Source organism: Scleropages formosus, chromosome 1 (genome assembly GCF_900964775.1).
Source record: "Scleropages formosus chromosome 1, fSclFor1.1, whole genome shotgun sequence".
Lineage (NCBI taxonomy): Eukaryota > Metazoa > Chordata > Actinopteri > Osteoglossiformes > Osteoglossidae > Scleropages > Scleropages formosus.
This window is the reverse complement of record NC_041806.1, coordinates 48,562,821-48,580,256: the sequence shown is the minus strand read 5'-3', so window position 1 is coordinate 48,580,256 and position 17,436 is coordinate 48,562,821. Positions and strand designations below refer to the sequence as shown.

Here is a 17,436-nt window from a genome sequence, read left to right as displayed (position 1 = left end):
CACACAGAAACCCAAATCCTGAAGAAGAACATGAGCGTCGCTGCCTGGAACACTTTAGGCCGAGTGCGGAGGAATGCGTTAAACTACCAAACTTAAAATCAAAATAATGGGAAATTTCAGTTGTGTCTTTGTACATTTAGCATGCATTGTGCCCCGGATGACATGACTGCACTACTCCTTGTGTTGTGATCTTAAGTAATAAAAACATCTATGGGCTGTTTTCTGAAGTGTTATGATTTCGCAGCTGTTAAAAATGAACCGGCGACGGCTTCGCCGCAGGTCAGAACGAGACAGCGTCCCGTTCATTTTCACACTTATAAAACACGCAAGATATTTTGTTAAATCATCAGCAGATTTTTTTTTTTTCCCTCAACTAAACATTACTGACAAAACAAGAAAACTTATTAGAATATTTTGATATTTTCCGTTTTTTATCCAGACAATTACATTTGCAGAGCTTAAGTGGATGTTTGACTAAAATCAAGGATTTAATTTAAATTGCGATTACGGCTTTGCTTAGTCGAAGTTCCGTTTCACAAAAAAAGGGACAAAGGAAAGACAGAAAAACAGCATATTTCATCGTTCTTAAAAATTAAGCCTGCTTTGTGGCACCTTGCGAACACAGCTTTCCTTACAAAAGATCCTTCCCTCGGAAGCTCTACGTCAAGCCATGGCAGGTACCATCACCTTGAACCCCCCGGCAAACCGTTGAGAAGACACAAACATTAGTTATTAACCTTTATTCATACGTTTCTTTTCTCCAGATGGACTGAAATTGCAGAGTTTGTACACTAAACTACTTACACTGATTTACCCACTTATGGCCTACAGCAGGACCATTTTTACTGCAACCATTCAGGTTAAGTACCTTGAGCTGGGGTTAAAAACCAAGAATCTTCAGACTGCAAGGTGACAGCTCAAACCACTGTGCCACCTGCTGTCCGAAACTGAAACACACGTTGACCATCACGTGATAGACACCGTGGTTAACTTAGCAATCTTGCTTCGTGATATATAGCCGAGGCCAAGGCTGGTGCAGCCATGAAAACGAATAAACACAATCCTGCTCCACACTGCTAGGAATTTAACTCACAGGTAAGTGCGCTTGTCATCATGACTTCAATCATGACATCACCACAGACCCTGAAACTACAGGAATGACACAAAACCAGGGAGGACAGCATCCATCAGACACCTCCATTAAGGGAAAATGATCAAACCTTGAACTAGACGAGTAAGTACAACATTCGGAGTAGCTCTTTTTGTTCATTAACTACTGTCACAAGTGTTTGTTGTAATGTATGTAGGTGCAATAACACATCTTAAGCATCATGCAGAAATCTTGGCTTCTTTCTGAGGATTCACTACGTACTCAAAGTAGAAGAGCGCCCCCTTCAGGCCTGGAGAAAAAGTTACACATGAGTTGCGTCCTAATCTGTACCACCACTAGGTGGCACTAGAACAAGCATGGAAAAATAAGGGTGTCCTGCGAAGGAATTTTTCAGATCAGTTTAATTCCGTGCGCTTCTACCTTTGCATACTAAAGTGTTCTTATGTGTGAGGAAATCTGCAGTCTGTGCAGAAAACATTTTTGCATGGATTAGTCTGGTCATTATAAGCAACAATAAGAGACTAAACGGACAAAACCTGAACATATTTAGTAGCATTTAGTAAATATATGTTGCTAAAAATACACACGTATTTACTTATATTTTATAAATGTTGCACACTAGTGCATTTTTCCTTTAGGGATAAATAGTTTTCATTCATTTATTCATTCAAATCTCACCCTGAATGGTCACACTCCTCTACCCTGGAAGATTTCTTTACTCAGCCAATTCATTTTTTTTTTTTTTTAATGGTAAAACAATGTAAAAAGAAACAGCAAATAACTGCACGGTGTCACACGAAAAGCTGAAATTTATACCACCCAACCTAAAAAAGTTCTGATGAGGGTCACATATGAAGTTCAAAATGAGCATTACCAAATTAGCATTATTATTTGGATACATTCCTTCTACTTTACCTTTAAACATTCTAGAATTGTACAATTCTTTACTTTGCCAGCTTTTTGAGGGGATTTTTAAACTTTTTAAAAAAATCCACAGTAGCATATCTGATTAAATTCCTTGGTTTTCTCCAATAAAAAAAAAAAAAAAAAACAGTATTCCAAAACAAATACCCAATATATTTTTTCTCACTATGCAGTACTTTATATCAGAATCAGAGCGAGCTTTATTGCCAAGTATGTTCACACATACAAGGAATTTGTCTTGGTAACAGAAACTTCCACAGCACAGACAGAGTGACCATGAGAAGACAGATGAGAAGATAGAATATGTGAATGAAGGATAAAAAATATATAAAAATATAAAGTACCCAATATACAAAAATAGTCACTAGACATTGTATGTATCATGTACAGGTATGTTCTATACAAATGCACGGGAATGTGAGTAAGACATATGATGTGATAAATGGATATAGATATAATTATAAGTATAAATAGCATTGTGTATTGCACTGGTTTAGTCTCTAGGGGGGATTTAGCTGTTCATGAGGTAGATGGCCTGAGGAAAGAAACTTTTCTTGTGCCTGGCTGTCCTGGTGCTCGGTAGCGCCGGCCAGATGGCAAAGGTTCAAAGAGGAAGTGGCCTGGATGCGAGGGGTCTAGAATGATTTTGCTAGCCCTTTTACTGACTCTGGACAAGTGCAGTTCTCTGAGAGCTGAGGAGGATGTGCCGATGATTCTTCCAGCAGTCCGAACTATCTGCTGTAATCTTCTGATGTCTGATTTCATAGTTGAGCCGAACCAGACAGTTACAGAGGTGCAGAGGACAGACCGGATGACTGCAGAGTAGAATTGCATCAGTAGCTCCTGTGGCAGGTCGAACTTCCTCGGCTGGCGAAGGAAGTACAACCTCTGCTGGGCCTTCTTCACAAAGGAGTCTATGTGGAGCTCCCACTTCAGGTCCTGTGAGATGGTGGTGCCCAGGAACCTGAATGACTCCACTGTTGCCATAGTGTTGTTCGTGATGGCGAGTGTGGATAATGCTGAGGCGTTTCTCCTGAAGTCTACGATCATCTCCACTGTTTTGAGCGTGTTCAGCTCCAAGTTGTTATGACTGCACCAGACAGCCAGCTCTTGGACCTCCTGTCTGTAAGCAGACTCGTCACCATCCCGGATGAGGCCGATGAGTGTGGTGTCATCTGCATATTGACATACTTCTGTAAAATGGTTTACTGGTATTCATTGTTACACCATTCATATGGTGTAAATTCATTTAAAAAAAGAAAACTGAACAGCATGGAGGAATTGGGGGGAATCACTTTAATATATCAATTACACCATAACAACCAAAATCAGACTAATCATCTATGCAGTTTAACACCGCTTATATGAGCAAAACAGTTTCAATAAAACATTGTGTCCCATAGGTAAACAACTGAAAACATCATAAAAGAAAATCACTGCAGCAGATATTTTACATCAAATGTGTAACATTAGGAACCTTTATAAAGGGACTGGGATTTAGGAAGGAACAAGGGCTGAACACAGAACTACTTTGGTGGGTCTGTGTTGATGCCGTATTTTTCTTTTAGAAGTTTCAGCTGTTCCTCCTTTTTCTTTGTGTCCATTTTCTGGAAGGCCTGAAACAATAAAACAGACATGAACATCATGTTTTCACAAGCTTACATTTACATTTATTCATTTAGTTGACATTTTTCTCCAAAGCACCTCACAACATTAAGCTACTTGCAACTATTTACCCCTTTAGAAAGTCTGGTGACTTTACTGGCGCAATTTTTAGGGCAAGTACCTTGCTGAAGGGCATTCTAGTTGGGAGTGGGATTCAAACCCTAACCTTTAAGTCTAAAGGCAGCAGCCCTAATTACCATGCTACTAGCTGTCAATGACTTCATTACCCTCTGTTCAAAATACAAAACGGGTCACTGGAATCAGTTACAAAAGTACAGTCACTGACCAGACAAAGGATGGTAACGGCCTTCAAGACTCTCAGTGAAAAAAGACCTGTTTATACTAGAAGTAGTGCATTTTTGTTTACTCTAATCTACACAAGGGAATGTAACAGTTTGAACCGAGGTTCCATGAATTAATGCATCCTAATGGATGGAAAAATTAAATTAAAAAAAAATCTGCACACACCAGAAGGCTTGGCTTGTTTTGACAAATACTACAAAACCAAAGAGAACCAGTTTCACCATACTTACTCTGTTTGCATTGTAATACAAAACAACAAGGTATCTGTTGCAGACGTTAAACCCTGACAAGTGATCGCAGGCATTCTTGGCATCAAAAATGTCTTCATACACTACGTAGGCAGTTCCTCTGGTCTCTGGTGTGTTTCCACTGGGTGAAAAAGAAATTAAACGTGTAAGTACGAGTACGACATATAATGCAACATCATTTAGAACTGCATGACTTGTACAAGCACTAACCTCTGTGTTACATCATTGATTGAAAGTAAACTGCTCATATGACCACTTACACTCGGATCTGTCGTATCGGTCCATATTTCCCAAAGATGTCATACATTTCTTCTGCCGTGATCTTGTACGGTAGATTTCTGATGTACAGTATTCTATTTACTTCTGGTGGCAAACGAATCTGGAAGAAGAAACAAAACTAAACATTAAATGCTGAAAATTTCAACAGGGCAGCTGTAACAAGGCAGAAAAGTTTATTTTAATGTGAAGGCACAAATTAAAAAGAAATTAGATTACCGGTTAATAATGTGAGGAGATGCAACTGGTAGCACGCACTGTGTTTCATTTTAAAATAACACCATTAAGATATTAAAATTCTGTTCATCGCTCACTAGTACCTACCTTGAATAAACTGTGTGTGTGTGTATATACACAAGTAAACTATGCATAAGAAACTTAAAACTTTCAAATGGGTGATTTTAAGCGATATGCAACCTCACCACAGTGAGAAAATATTTCATAACTAATGAATAAGGGACAATATAAATCCCTTTAAACTGAAAAGAACTCTCGAACAGTAACTAAGGAAGCAAGTGTGAGCGAGACACCACCTCCCCAACATATACACAGATGCCCTAAAAACTTTTTTAAACTTTCGGAAAAACAGAAAATCTATATAAGAAGTAGTTATAACCCACGATAAAGGGGAAAAAAATGCTAAAAAACATTACTAGTGTGAACCGCAGCCTAGCAGCAGCAAACCACCACGAACGAACGAACAAGAAAAATCCATCACTAGTAATAAACCAAGAAAATACCGAACTCTTTACTAAATAAAACATTTAAAAACACTTACGTTCGCCCGTTTGGCTGCTTGCATAGCCATGACTGAAGCGTTTTTCTCCCGAGATGTTCACTTGAGAAACTAGATCAACTGAACACAAACACGTCTCTTCACCGGAACTGCGTTCACATCATGGCGCCGGCGAGTACGAATCTGGCAGGAAATAACACTACCGCCACCTAGCGGACAGGAGGGATTAGTGGTAACACACGTGCCACTTCCGCCACTTAGCGGACAGGCGGAATTCATGGGAACATATATGCCGCTACTGCCACCTAGCGACGCGGAAGGATTAGTTGTGAAACAGCACGTGTTCCTGTTCTGACATCTAGAGGAAAATACTGTACTGTACTGTATTATACAAATCACTACAGTATCGATAACCGCTCGGCCGAGGCAGGGACGCGGTTATACGGAGCCTATCCTGAAAGTACAGAAGACAACGTTATTCAAGATACACTGCGGTTAGGTACTAACTCTACCTTCCAGACTCTGGACCAGAGCTGCCGGGGGAACACCGACCCGGGTTTACATGATGATATCAAAAGAGAAAATAAATAAATAACCCAATGTAATTAATGAAACTGTTTCTTTTTTCTCTGCTCCTGCTTACTCAGCATTATGTCACTCTGCCGCTCCCACAAAAGGCGGTGCCTCCTTTCAAAGTCAACTTTATTGTCATTTTGCCGTTATGCGAGTTACACATGACACAACGTAACACATAACACAATTACACATCTTTGGACGTCAGTGCCACTCAAAACAAACTGTGCACTTTGTAGAAAAGAAGATAATTACAACTGAATATTTTAGGATTAATACATGTATCTTTTTGTCTCTTTTGACAGTCGAAAGATACGTTTTAGTGTTGTTGCACTGTTTTGGATTAGTACCTAAACCTACCAGAGCTTAACTAAGCAGTACAGCTTTGGTCCAACCGTTGTCTGACGTTTTATCATTCTTTCCTCTGTAAAAAAGCGAAATGAAAATCTTAATCGCAGAAAAGATGAAAGCCGTGGCGTGTGCCATTGTCAACTCAACGGTAACAGATAGCTGTGTATTAAACTCATAGGGCTAAACTTTAGCTGTATTAATAGATTTTATCGTTAATAAGTTAATTCGTTTTATTCTAGGATGTGTGTGAAGTTTATTTTAAACGACTGACATGATAATGTTTCGTACATGTAAAATATACCGACCCCCCCTTTTTTTGCGATGGTTCGTGCGAAGGCGCCAAAGGGCGGCGCGAGTGGATCACGTGAGCCAATGCGATGTCCCGCTCTGCGCGCGCGGGCGGTGGTATATAAATGTGTGTTTAAAAGCCATTAAGTACCGATTTATTTACAGAGGGAAATTTGGTTTAATGTGTTAGCGGTTTGTAATAGATACAATAAGCAAGAAACCGAGGTTAAAGTGCTTAATACTAGATATAAACCCAGTTCTCGTGCTTGAACACCACAGTATATTTAAAAAAAAAAAAAAAAAAAATCGCCTCAGTTTCACAGTATCAATCGGTGATTAAGAAAGACTTCTGGCGGGAATTATAATAAATATATATATTTCTTGCTTCCTTGGCCCAAGGCTTGGAAAAAACACGAAATTGGTGAGTACCTGCCAACTTGTTCTCTTAAGAGACATTTTTTTTGGCCAAGCTTTTCGAAATTTTAATAGTTATGTTAAGGTTAGAAGTACGAAGGTAAAGTGTGAGCGATGAGTGTGTATGTGTATAACTTATTTTAATTTATGTATATATTGTGGTTTTTCTTGACTTACTTTCGAACGTAGTGTGTAAACGTGTACTTGTAATAGTGTGAGGAAGGGGGTTATAGCGTTTGTTTGTTTGTAAATTAAATGGCAGCGATGGACTCGTGGCGCTCAATACGCAGTGAGTAGGTAGTTTATCATGGGGAGTTAAACATTGCAGAATATATTCTAAATCCATTAAATTCCATTTATGCGCCACATACTTAAACCAGTATTGATGGTGTTTTAAACATCTTTAAGGAAAATACATGTTCCACAAGTATCCTTAAACTTAAAGTGCTGTGTCAGGCTTCGTTTTTGATCAGACTCATTGTGTATTTTTGCTTTAGTCTTTAGAAAGGAGAGTATTCCTGATGGGTTATCATCTGTCTGGATCACTTCAAATTGAGGGTTTTTTTTTTTTTAAAGTGTAAACAAAATTCTTTTGTAGTACGATAGTATGGTCTTATATGCCTCAAAACCTAACATTTATTTTATATTGTGGTTATTCAGACATGGAAAGAACTTAAAAGTAAATAATTTTCTTGTCATCCTGTAAATGCTGTTTGTGTATCTTCCCCATGTCATAAGCCTTAACCCTGTTAGAAATGGAACTTTTATAATTTTCAAATTAGTTCATGGTAAAATCTCTGGTCAGAGTTGAAATGAGGATGGAACATATTAAGTAGTTTAGTGTGTCACTATTTTTTGCACTTTGACTTCTTAGCTAATTTTGTTACTTTAGCTTTCTTTGTTGAAATAAAGATTAAAATTTATTGCATTCAGGTATTACACCTTCTGTGGTTGTGCTAGTTAATGTGCATTTCACTTAGCTGACAAGTTTTCTACAAAGTAATGTTAATGTAGTTAATGATTTACCAATGTATACAGCTGATTAATTTTTACAGAAGGAATTTTAGGGTAAGTACTTTGGTCACATGTACTACTGTGAGAGATGGTAGATGCACCTCCTTCAAGTCACCACTACTGTACCAGCTGACCCATTACAATTTATGTGTATAGACAAACTTGTTGGGTTAATTCTTTCCCTCTCTTTACAGGTTTTGGAGTTTTGACACTTTGAGGTTTAATGGAACGTCTCTGGATCTAGGATTTTCACAATGTGTTCGATTCCTGGACTTCCAACGCCTGGTTCCAGTGTCAGGGTCCTTATCACGAGAGTAAACTTAAATCCCCTCTGTGTACTAGTAGAATTGTGGGCCAATTTTGATCAAGAAAGGAAACTGGTTTATCAGCAACTGAGAAGAGAGATTCAGTTTCCTGATGAAAATTTTCAGGAATCGCATGGGAGTCCTGGGGACCTGTGCCTGGTAAAGGTATTTGAGACTTGGTACAGAGCCCGGGTAGTCTCTCGAAATGGCCCAAATTACAGTGTGTTCCTTATTGATGAAGGCAGAACACTCAGTGCTAATACCAGTACATTGGCATGGGGTCCTAGTGACTTTTTCCATTTACCTCCTGAGGTTGAGTTCTGTGTTCTTGCCAACATTCTACCTCTGTCAGCAGAAAACAGGTGGTCTCCCACAGCACTGGAATTCCTGAAGTCCTTGTGTGGAAAAACAGTTGATGGAATTGTTCAGGATGTGTTGGTGCCTCACAGAACGTTCCTCCTTGACATGCCGTCCATATCTAAACAGATGTATGAAATGGGATTTGCTAAGAAACTCTCTACTGAAAGGTTCAAGCTCTATGTTTCAAGGTCATTGCAGTCATTCCGTGGGACTGCAGATCCTGCTGATTTGATGCCCCCTTCTTTGAGAAAGGAGCCAGTGGAAACCTGCAGTCAGAATGAGAAATGGCAGCAATTTTTGTATCCAGAGTTACAAACTGAAACAGTTGAAACTGTAATTATCACAGAGGTTACAAATCCATTGCGCATTTTTTGTCAGTTAAAGGTCTTCTCCCAAGAGTTAAAGAAACTAACTGATCAGATTACACAGTATTATGAAGGAAGATCAGGAATGTGGAAGGCAAGACCAGAACACTTAGGATTCCCATGTGCTGCTAGAGGAACTGATGGAAAGTGGTATCGGTCAGTCTTGCAGCAAGTGTTTTCCTCCAGTACAGTTGTTGAAGTGCTGCATGTGGATTATGGAAAAAAGGACTTTGTACCAGCTGAGAATGTCAGACCTTTGGCTGCAGAGTTCTTCAGAATGCCTGTTGTAACGTACGTCTGCTCTCTCCATGGCATTATTGATAAAGGAGTTGGATGGACTGCTGCACAGATCAGTTACCTAAAATCCTTGCTTCTGCACCGTACCTTGATTGCTAAATTTGAGTACCAAAGCCTGTCAGAGGGTGTCCACTATGTAACACTCTTTGGGGATGAAAATATTAATATCAACACACTGTTTGGCAAAATGGAAAGGTGTCTGCTTCAGTGTGAAAAGTCACCAGGGGATTTTGGTCTCAGAGAAAGAATGGTATCTAGTGCGTCTCAAGATTCTTTGGGAAGTGAAGGGGTTAAGAGTTCTGTAGTCCCTTCAAGTACTCTGGATCAGACTCGTGCAATTGTAGCAGAAAATCTTCCGGTGAATTCATCTCAGGTAGTTGTTGTACAGCATGTGAACAACCCCTCAGAATTTTGGATTCAGGTGCAGCGTTATAATAACGAATTTGACCAGCTCATGGCTAGTATCAGTGACTTGTACGATCAGTCGGCAAGCACAGAAGGAATTTTGAAAAAACTTGCAACGGGTATGTCTTGTGTTGCCAGGTCAAGGGATAATGTTTTTTATAGAGCTGTTATCCATGAAGTTTCTGGCAAGCAAGCCAAAGTGCACATGGTAGATTATGGAAATACAGAAGTGGTTGATCAGTGTAATTTAAGGGTTCTGCCTGACCAGCTCAGAGAGTTGCCAGCATTGGCACTGAAGTGTACATTGTCTGGTATTAAGCCAAAGAGTGGGAAATGGAGCCATAGTGCAATTATTTTCTTTTCAAAAGCAGTTGAAAACAAGTTACTGGCTGTGCATGTTAACTCAGTGTCTCAAGACAAACACATTGTGCAGTTAAGTGATCCTTCAGCCTGTGGTGAAAGAAATATCAGCAAGATGCTTGTCAGTGCTGGTTTGGCTGAGGTTGATCTTAAGACAGTGTCAAGAGTTACTGAGAAGTCTGCTAATTTATCAAGTGTTCCAACCCCAAGCATTGAGAAGAGAGAAACTTGTGGGTCTCCATCTTTGCCTACAAGCCTCCCCAATGTAAGTGATGCTAGATCTGTTTTCAGGGAGCATTTGTTTCTGATAGGCAGTTCTATGGAAGTAAATGTCTCATACATTGAGAGCCTAAATGACTTTTGGTGTCAGTTAGCCCAGAATGCGGGGCGCCTGAGGTTACTTATGGCGGATATTCAAAACTACTATGTGGGCAGTAAGCCGCAACAGCCTAAGGAAGCTGCATGTGTTGCTCGTCATCCGGATAATGGAATGTGGTATAGGGCACTTGTAATTCAAAAGCATGTGTCTCAGCATGTTGATGTGCTGTTCATAGATTATGGACAGAGCCAGAAAGTTCCTGTACAAGACTTGAGACCCATTAATCCAATGTTTCTGAAACCAAAAGGTCAAGCTTTTCGGTGCAGCTTGTATAACTTGATCCAGCCAGTGAACATGTCTACTTTTGAATGGGGCAGTGCAGCTGAGGCAGAGTTCAAAAACTTTGTAGATTCTGCATCTACCAACATGAGCCTGAAATGTACCATATATGCAGTCATGTGTGACTCTCGGAGTGTGGTATTTAATGTGGTGGATCTTGAGACACCTTTTCAAAGTGTTTGTAGCATGCTGGTGCAGAAGGGACTAGCTAATCGTGGACTTCCAAAAAAAGTACCTCTTCCACCTTTCAGACTGGATACGTACTATTACTCAACACATGAAATCAAAACTGGAGGAGAGGTGGCAGTAAAGATAACCAGCGTGAAATCAATAAGTCAATTTTTCTGCCAACTAGAAAGGAATTCTAAGACCATTGAAGAACTGACAGAGAAAGTGAACTATCTCTGTCGTCAGCTCCAGGGTACAAATTGTCCAAAAACCTTTGGAACAGTCTGTTTTGCAAAGTACACTGATGGATATTGGTATAGAGGCCAGATTAAGTCTGCAGGCTCCACAATCCAGGTATACTTTGTGGACTATGGTGATACGCTGGAATTGGATAAAGCTGATCTGCTTCCAATTCCAATTGAGGCAGGTGAGATAATGTCTGTTCCTGTTCAGGCTATTGAATGTGGACTTGCAGATCTTCCTGAAGATGTCTCTGGTGAGGTCAATAATTGGTTTGAAAAAAATGTCACTGAGCAGAGCTTCACAGCACTGGTTGTTGCAAAAGAGCCAAATGGAAAACTGATAGTTGAGCTCTATGATGGCACAACCCAAGTGAATTCAAAGATCAAAGAAAAGTTCTCCATTGAGACATGGAGAAAAGAATCTGTTTCTCTTAGATGCCACAAGTATAAGAAGATGCAGGAATTGCTAATCAATTGCATGCATAGTGTTGGAAAGGACAGAGATCAGCCTAACCCTAAACAAGCATTTGAGGCAAAAGGGAAAATTTATAAATGCATACCTTCAGTTGCAGAAAGTGAGTGCCATAAACAAGACTTTGAGGCTTACTGGAAGCCTGGTGTGTGCACTTCAGAATCTGGAAATCATAACAAAATAGATGGCAAAAAACAAGAAAATGCAAAAAAATGCAGCAGTCCTGGAATTCAGTGGAAACCTATGGCCACTCTTGAGAATCCTGCAGATCAGCTAGAAAAACAAAGTCTTCCATCTTGTAGAGAAGACCAAGGAGATCATCAGGATGTATATGGTATAATTACAGTCCCTAATAAAAACAAAAGCTTTTCAAAACTTTCACAGCTCCCGGAAAAGTCTGTCAAAGCAGATCAAGTGTCAGAAGTCTATGTTTCTCATATCAGTTCTCCTTCAAGCTTTTTTGTACAGTTAACAGAAGATGAGGCTGAAATATATTCTATTGTTGATAAACTTAATGGAGATCTGTCATGTAGAACATCAGTTAATGTAGATGAATTGCAGGAAGGTGATTTAGTAAATGCAGTGTTTCCTGATGATGGTTCCTGGTATCGTGGGGTTGTTCAAAACGTATTCAGGAACGGCACAGTTCAGGTAGAGTTCATAGACTTTGGAAATACAGCAACTGTCACCAGCTCAAGTATCTCAAGGTTTGACAGTGAGTTCTTAGCACTTCCAAAGTTAAGCATTCACTGTTCACTAAGTGGTGTTTCTTTGTCCAACAAAGAACACTGGGACCAGGAGGATGTGGGAAACTTCAGAAGAATTGTTGGAGAAAATGGAAGTAAAAAACTGATGTGCAAGTTCAGTAAACAGTTGGGTTCTGTTTGGGAGGTTATGCTGGAGGACCATGGCATTCTGATAGTTGAGCTCTTTCAGAGGCTTTCTGTTTCAGTGCCTGATGCTACACCAGAAGGCCTGCAGAGACTCCACTCAAACTGTAGTCATCTTGGTGAACATAAAGATGATATTTCATTGATGTACAAGGAACCAAGCATTTCTGAAGGACTAAGTCTTGAGGTTTATGCAAGTTCCATAACTGGTCCTCACCATTTCTGGTGTCAGTATGCAAACACAGATGAGCTCCAGAGAATCTCGGAAGCTGCCAAGGAAATTGGAAATGCAGCTGTGCAGATGTCTATCTGGGCTGAGACTTTGCACCCTGGAAGTCCATGTCTTGCTCTGTTTGCAGAAGATGAGCAGTGGTATCGTGCCAAAGTAATGAAAAAAGCAGAAAATGCCCTTTCTGTTCTCTTTGTGGATTACGGAAATGAGTCCATTGTCAATTTTAACAAAGTAAAACCAGTAACCCCTCCTCTTTTGGAAACTCCTCCTCAGGCTTTCTTGTGTCAGCTGGATGGTTTTGAACCTTCACAGTGCTCCTGGGCTGACGTTGCTTTGGACCAGTTTGCTTGTCTTATCACAGATCGGGTTTTGACGGTGACTATAATCAAAGTAAAACATGTTTTGGATCTTGAAACTCCTCCTTATCATGTAAGGGTTGAATGTGATGGGAAGGTTATAAATGATATCATGTGCAACAAGAAACTTTTCCCACACACTGATTATCTGGTCACTGCATGCAGTGAACAGTTCTCTGTCACAGAATCCACTGAGACATGTGACAGTGCTATTAAACCATTGTTTGATGGACAGGAAATTGTAGCTAGCAATCACAAAGAACCATGTGTAAAGGCTGGTTTCTCTACCCTGGATAATTTGCATAGTGACCTAAATGTGCAAAAAGAACTGTGTCCTGTGAGTGAGTCTAACAAAACTGCTCAGCAGCAACTGGAAACTTCAGTCAGAGTTTCACCAGTGGATGAGTCAGTCACTGGGGGCCTGATTTCAGAAGATCAGGTATGTTATGAATATTCAACATCAAGTGAGATGATGGGGGTTAACAGAAAGAATGAGGAGCCAATAAAAGAAAACCATCTGGAGTCTAAGGTTGTCAAAGAGACATCCATCTTGGCACATACTGAAAACGATTATTTGACCCAAATGGATTGTGGTTTGGAGGGAACAAATCACTTGGAAGATGAGATGTCTTGTCTCAGCAGTGAAATTCTGTCAAGCAGACAGCCAGATGTTCCTGTTAATGTTGAAATTAATGAAGGTCTTCCCAAAAGTGAAAATGAGACCAAAGTTTCTCCTGATACTGTTATTGCTGACACTGTCTTGATGGCTGTGTGTACTCAAGTGGATGCAGTGGTTACCAATAGTTTTTCCAGCCAGGCTTCACAGATCTTGGAGGAAATGAACAAATTCAGCTTGCAGAGAAGAGAAAATGAGTCAGATGCAGAAAAGATGTCTCTGCTGGATGAAGCTACTCGTCATCTTTCCATGGAAGATGAAATCATGGATTTGCTGGGCACACCAGAATGCGAGCAGCCTGACGGTGAAATTTATGAAGAGGTTTTCCATCAGTGCTTCGACGGAACTGTTGACAGCTCTGGGGCACGTGACGCTCCTTTGGACAACGAAAACTCAAGTATTCAGTCATGTAGGCAAATGCTTTTATTCAGAGTTCAAACATTTTCTATGATTACCCTTTTGATGAATTATTCCCCCTCCCCTGTTCTTTTCAGCTTTTGGTACACTGAAAATGTCTGAAGATGAACCTCTCACTGGAACAGAATGCATTATCTGGTCTTATGCCCATAAAACTTGGTGTAGAGCGAAGATTATAAAGGTGTTTGACGACTCTGTCCAGGTCAGCTTGCAAAACTTTACATTTAAGTATATTGTAAACTATTGCATTAAACTTCTTGTGGTTTTTTTTTTTTTAAATGGCAGGCTTTAATGTTTTCAGGTGCTTCTACTAGATGATGATAGCCATGCAATAGTGGATGTGCAGAACATCTTCAAAAGAATTCCTGAAGATCTGGATCAGGTTCTAATTCCTTGATGCTTGTGTACATAATTATAACTTCTGTGAAGAAAGACCAGCCAAGTCCCCTTATATAAATTTGTGTGCATGCATATGCTATGTGATGTAAATCATGTACCTCATAGCAAACATTATGCTGAACAGGTGTTGAGTGACTTATTTAAAATCTGCTTCATTTGCAGAAACCAGCTGCCAAAACTAGCCTTAATTCAGAATTTGGCATCCAACAAGGTAGGCTAATTTGTCACTTTTCAAGAATTAATCATATATTGAATTTTAATGCCCAGATTTGTCATGCTCCTCAGTGTGCATATTTGGCAATTTTAAAATCTTGCGGGCTTGTAATTTTATGCTATTGTATGCCTGTTGTAAAAAATTTTTAAATATCAACATAATGACCAAGTAATGTAACTTTGCATAACAAAGTTTCAGTGATTGTTGGCTGAGCAAATAAAACAGGAGCTGTCACTTTAGATGTCTGTAAAGTAACATGATGGAAGAGGTAGGGTTTATTTAAAGAAAAGTGTTTATGTTCTTAGTAAAACAGGGTTCAGCCACCAACTGTCAAAACCCCCAGTGCACTGTCCTCTGTTTCTGCTCACATGTTGGAGAATCAAAGGGTCTGGCTGCCTTATCAGAGGCTCAACTTAGAATTTTTTTTTAATCTTCAAATTGGTCTTGGTCATGCTGTGTGAAATGTCAGGTAGAAAATGTATAAGAAAGGCTTTAAGGCTTCCCCCCTGTTTTAACATTCTCACTCTTTTGCTTAAAATACAGCTCATGTTTAAAACAGAGTGTAAACTTCTTTAGTTGTTTAAACAGTGGCAAAAGAGCCATAGGTGAAGGGCATCTGGTATAAATTTTTCTCGTGGGATGTAAATGACACTCAACAGCAAAGCTATTGATGTTCTCTGGAGAAATTCCTTCTATTCTTATCTGGAGAGGAGTTGGAGCCTGCAAGGTTCTTAATCCAAGTTTGCTCTCTACATTCAAAAGAATTAAGCTGGAAATTTCTGAATGTTTATTTTTTTAATGAAATCCCCCCCATATAAATGCTCATAAATGAATTAACTAGTTGATTCTGAAACTACCCATGTAGATGGTTCTGAGGAACACTGCGTTGAGCCTGATGGAAGAATAAGCTGCAGCAGTGATCGACAACTGGTATCTACTACTGAGGAAGTGGTACTTGATTTTGCTTGTATAGCTGTCTATAGCCTTTTCTGCCCATAATGGCTTTAACATTTATTTTTACATACCTATAGAGAAGGGGCTGACTTGATGGTCTTGACTTTGAGGAAATGGTGTGAAGGTCACTTTTTTTTGGTCTGATCTTTTGAACCCAAAAGTAAGCAATGTTCAGCAGTGTATTTTGCTTAATTGTAGGTCTCCCACAGAACTCCCAAGCTTCCTGGTACATCTGATTTAACCAAGGAATCATTTGGTAAGTGTTTCCCCCCCCCCTCTCCTCCTTCCTCTCTACACCCCCCTCAATCAAATACTTCTACAGTTGAGAAGATCCAGCACAAGGTCTGTACTTGTACCTCTGATTGGCCAGTGTACAAATCTTTCCCAAAATTATCACTGCACCTTGTCTGGCAGTCCTTGAGTTATGAGGACCATGGGTAGCACATTTCACTGATACTGCAGTCATTTCTAACAAGTTAGTATATCATAGTATAAAAGTATATTTTGTTACATGTCTAGGCCAAGTAATGGGATTTAAAGAAAATGACTAGTCAGATGCCCTGGTGTATGGTAAAATAACATTTTCACTGATGTATTGAAGACACTTCTCCAGACTGGCACACAAACCTGCATAAATGTTTAATTACCACCATTCCAACAAATATTGAAGAAACTACTTGTAGTGGTGACATACAAGTAGCAAAATGTGTAGACAAAAGTAATGGCCAGTGAAGGACCAACATGGGGAGGGGAATTGCGTGAGATTTTGAGACACTTTTTGAATGCTGAAAGATTCAGATGTTCTGAGGGATAAGGGGAATTCATTCCATATCAGGACAAACACTGAATGATTTTGAACTTCTATAAGCCTGTTTTATAACCAGTTTTTTTTTTTTTTTTTTTTTTTTTTTTTTTTTTTTTTTTTTTTTTTTTTTTTTAAATTATAAAGCATCCCCTTCAGATGGACAAGATGACCTTCCTGACAGTGAAGTTCTGTTAAACAAAGCCAAATACCATGATGATCAGCATCAAAGCTGAGAAGAGGATGAGTGAAAGAATCTAAGAGTTTGGTTGAGAATTGACTCTTCCTACTTCTGGGCTGGTGTGTTTGGAGGGACACTGACATTCTACTGACTTGTGATTGAGTACAGTAGTGTTCATTTTCCATAAGCTTAGAAGCCAGTGAGTTGTTCCACTTTCAGGCTTGGCATTTTTAAATGTGTGACCAGAAATTTGTGCACAAGGTTTGAAGGTGCTGTTTAGTGTTCCTATTTCACACTTACATGGAATACTTAACAATGTGTTGCACTTTGACATAAAACTTTAATTGGGATTTGCAGCACTTGTAATGCCTTGATTGGGATCACTTAATTTTATTTCTGCATGTCTGAAGACATACAGTATAGAAAATGGTTAAAGGGATTCATTTCCAATCTTTTTTTTTTTTTTCCCTCCAACTGTTACTTATTCAAGTGCAATAAAAATAGAACCATTCAGAATTGTTTGTACCACTGCATGACCTGTTTGCTTGGGTTGCTCCTTTTTACATCTTGGAACTGATTAAAGGTTCAGAAAGGGCAGTAGATTTGATGTAACCCAAATAAAATGTGAGGGTGACTTGCAAAACTTAACCATTCTTATAGTATAAAACCTCAAATTCCAAGCATCCAGATAAATAGAATATAAGATGTAAATTAGCAATTTCAAAGGTCAGTGATGGATGTTCTCTTGGAGCTTGAATTTTTCATTTTAAGATGAGATAC

At 39.4% G+C, this 17,436-nt stretch overlaps 2 protein-coding genes across 4 annotated transcripts; one reads left to right on the top strand and one right to left on the bottom strand.

The window, feature by feature from the left end:
- Positions 1-3,323: 3,323 nt before the first annotated feature.
- On the bottom strand, positions 3,324-6,263 carry sf3b6 (splicing factor 3b, subunit 6). Its single transcript, XM_018729951.1, has 5 exons — positions 6,197-6,263; positions 5,306-5,472; positions 4,512-4,630; positions 4,234-4,372; positions 3,324-3,651 (listed from the first exon to the last, which is right to left on the bottom strand). Exons 2-5 carry the CDS (start codon positions 5,333-5,335, stop codon positions 3,562-3,564), a joined length of 378 nt encoding a protein of 125 aa, XP_018585467.1. The 5' UTR covers positions 5,336-5,472; positions 6,197-6,263; the 3' UTR covers positions 3,324-3,561.
- A 311-nt stretch (positions 6,264-6,574) lies between these two features.
- Positions 6,575-17,246, top strand: tdrd6a (tudor domain containing 6a). Of its 3 annotated transcripts, none has more exons than XM_018730424.2 (8): positions 6,575-6,896; positions 8,098-14,086; positions 14,184-14,308; positions 14,408-14,488; positions 14,668-14,716; positions 15,585-15,670; positions 15,872-15,929; positions 16,623-17,246. In XM_018730424.2, exons 2-8 carry the CDS (start codon positions 8,158-8,160, stop codon positions 16,709-16,711), a joined length of 6,417 nt encoding a protein of 2,138 aa, XP_018585940.1. In that variant the 5' UTR covers positions 6,575-6,896; positions 8,098-8,157; the 3' UTR covers positions 16,712-17,246. The 3 variants fall into 3 exon arrangements, with proteins under 3 accessions (XP_018585940.1, XP_018585939.1, XP_018585941.1); XM_018730423.2 differs by having other exon boundaries at positions 8,098-14,098; XM_018730425.2 differs by lacking the exon at positions 15,585-15,670 and having other exon boundaries at positions 8,098-14,098; positions 16,623-16,691.
- Positions 17,247-17,436: the final 190 nt, after the last annotated feature.

Coding starts and splice junctions, on each gene's coding strand:
- sf3b6 (XM_018729951.1), bottom strand. CDS start 5,335: ATGGCTATGCAAGCAGCCAAACGGGCGAAC. Junction 4,631..5,305: donor AAGCAGCCAAACGGGCGAAC/GTAAGTGTTTTT, acceptor TTCTTCTTCCAG/ATTCGTTTGCCACCAGAAGT. Junction 3,652..4,233: donor TGTATTACAATGCAAACAGA/GTAAGTATGGTG, acceptor TTATTGTTTCAG/GCCTTCCAGAAAATGGACAC.
- tdrd6a (XM_018730423.2), top strand. CDS start 8,158: ATGTGTTCGATTCCTGGACTTCCAACGCCTGGTTCCAGTGTCAGGGTC. Junction 14,099..14,183: donor AAACTCAAGTATTCAGTCAT/GTAGGCAAATGC, acceptor TGTTCTTTTCAG/CTTTTGGTACACTGAAAATG. Junction 15,671..15,871: donor TATCTACTACTGAGGAAGTG/GTACTTGATTTT, acceptor GCTTAATTGTAG/GTCTCCCACAGAACTCCCAA.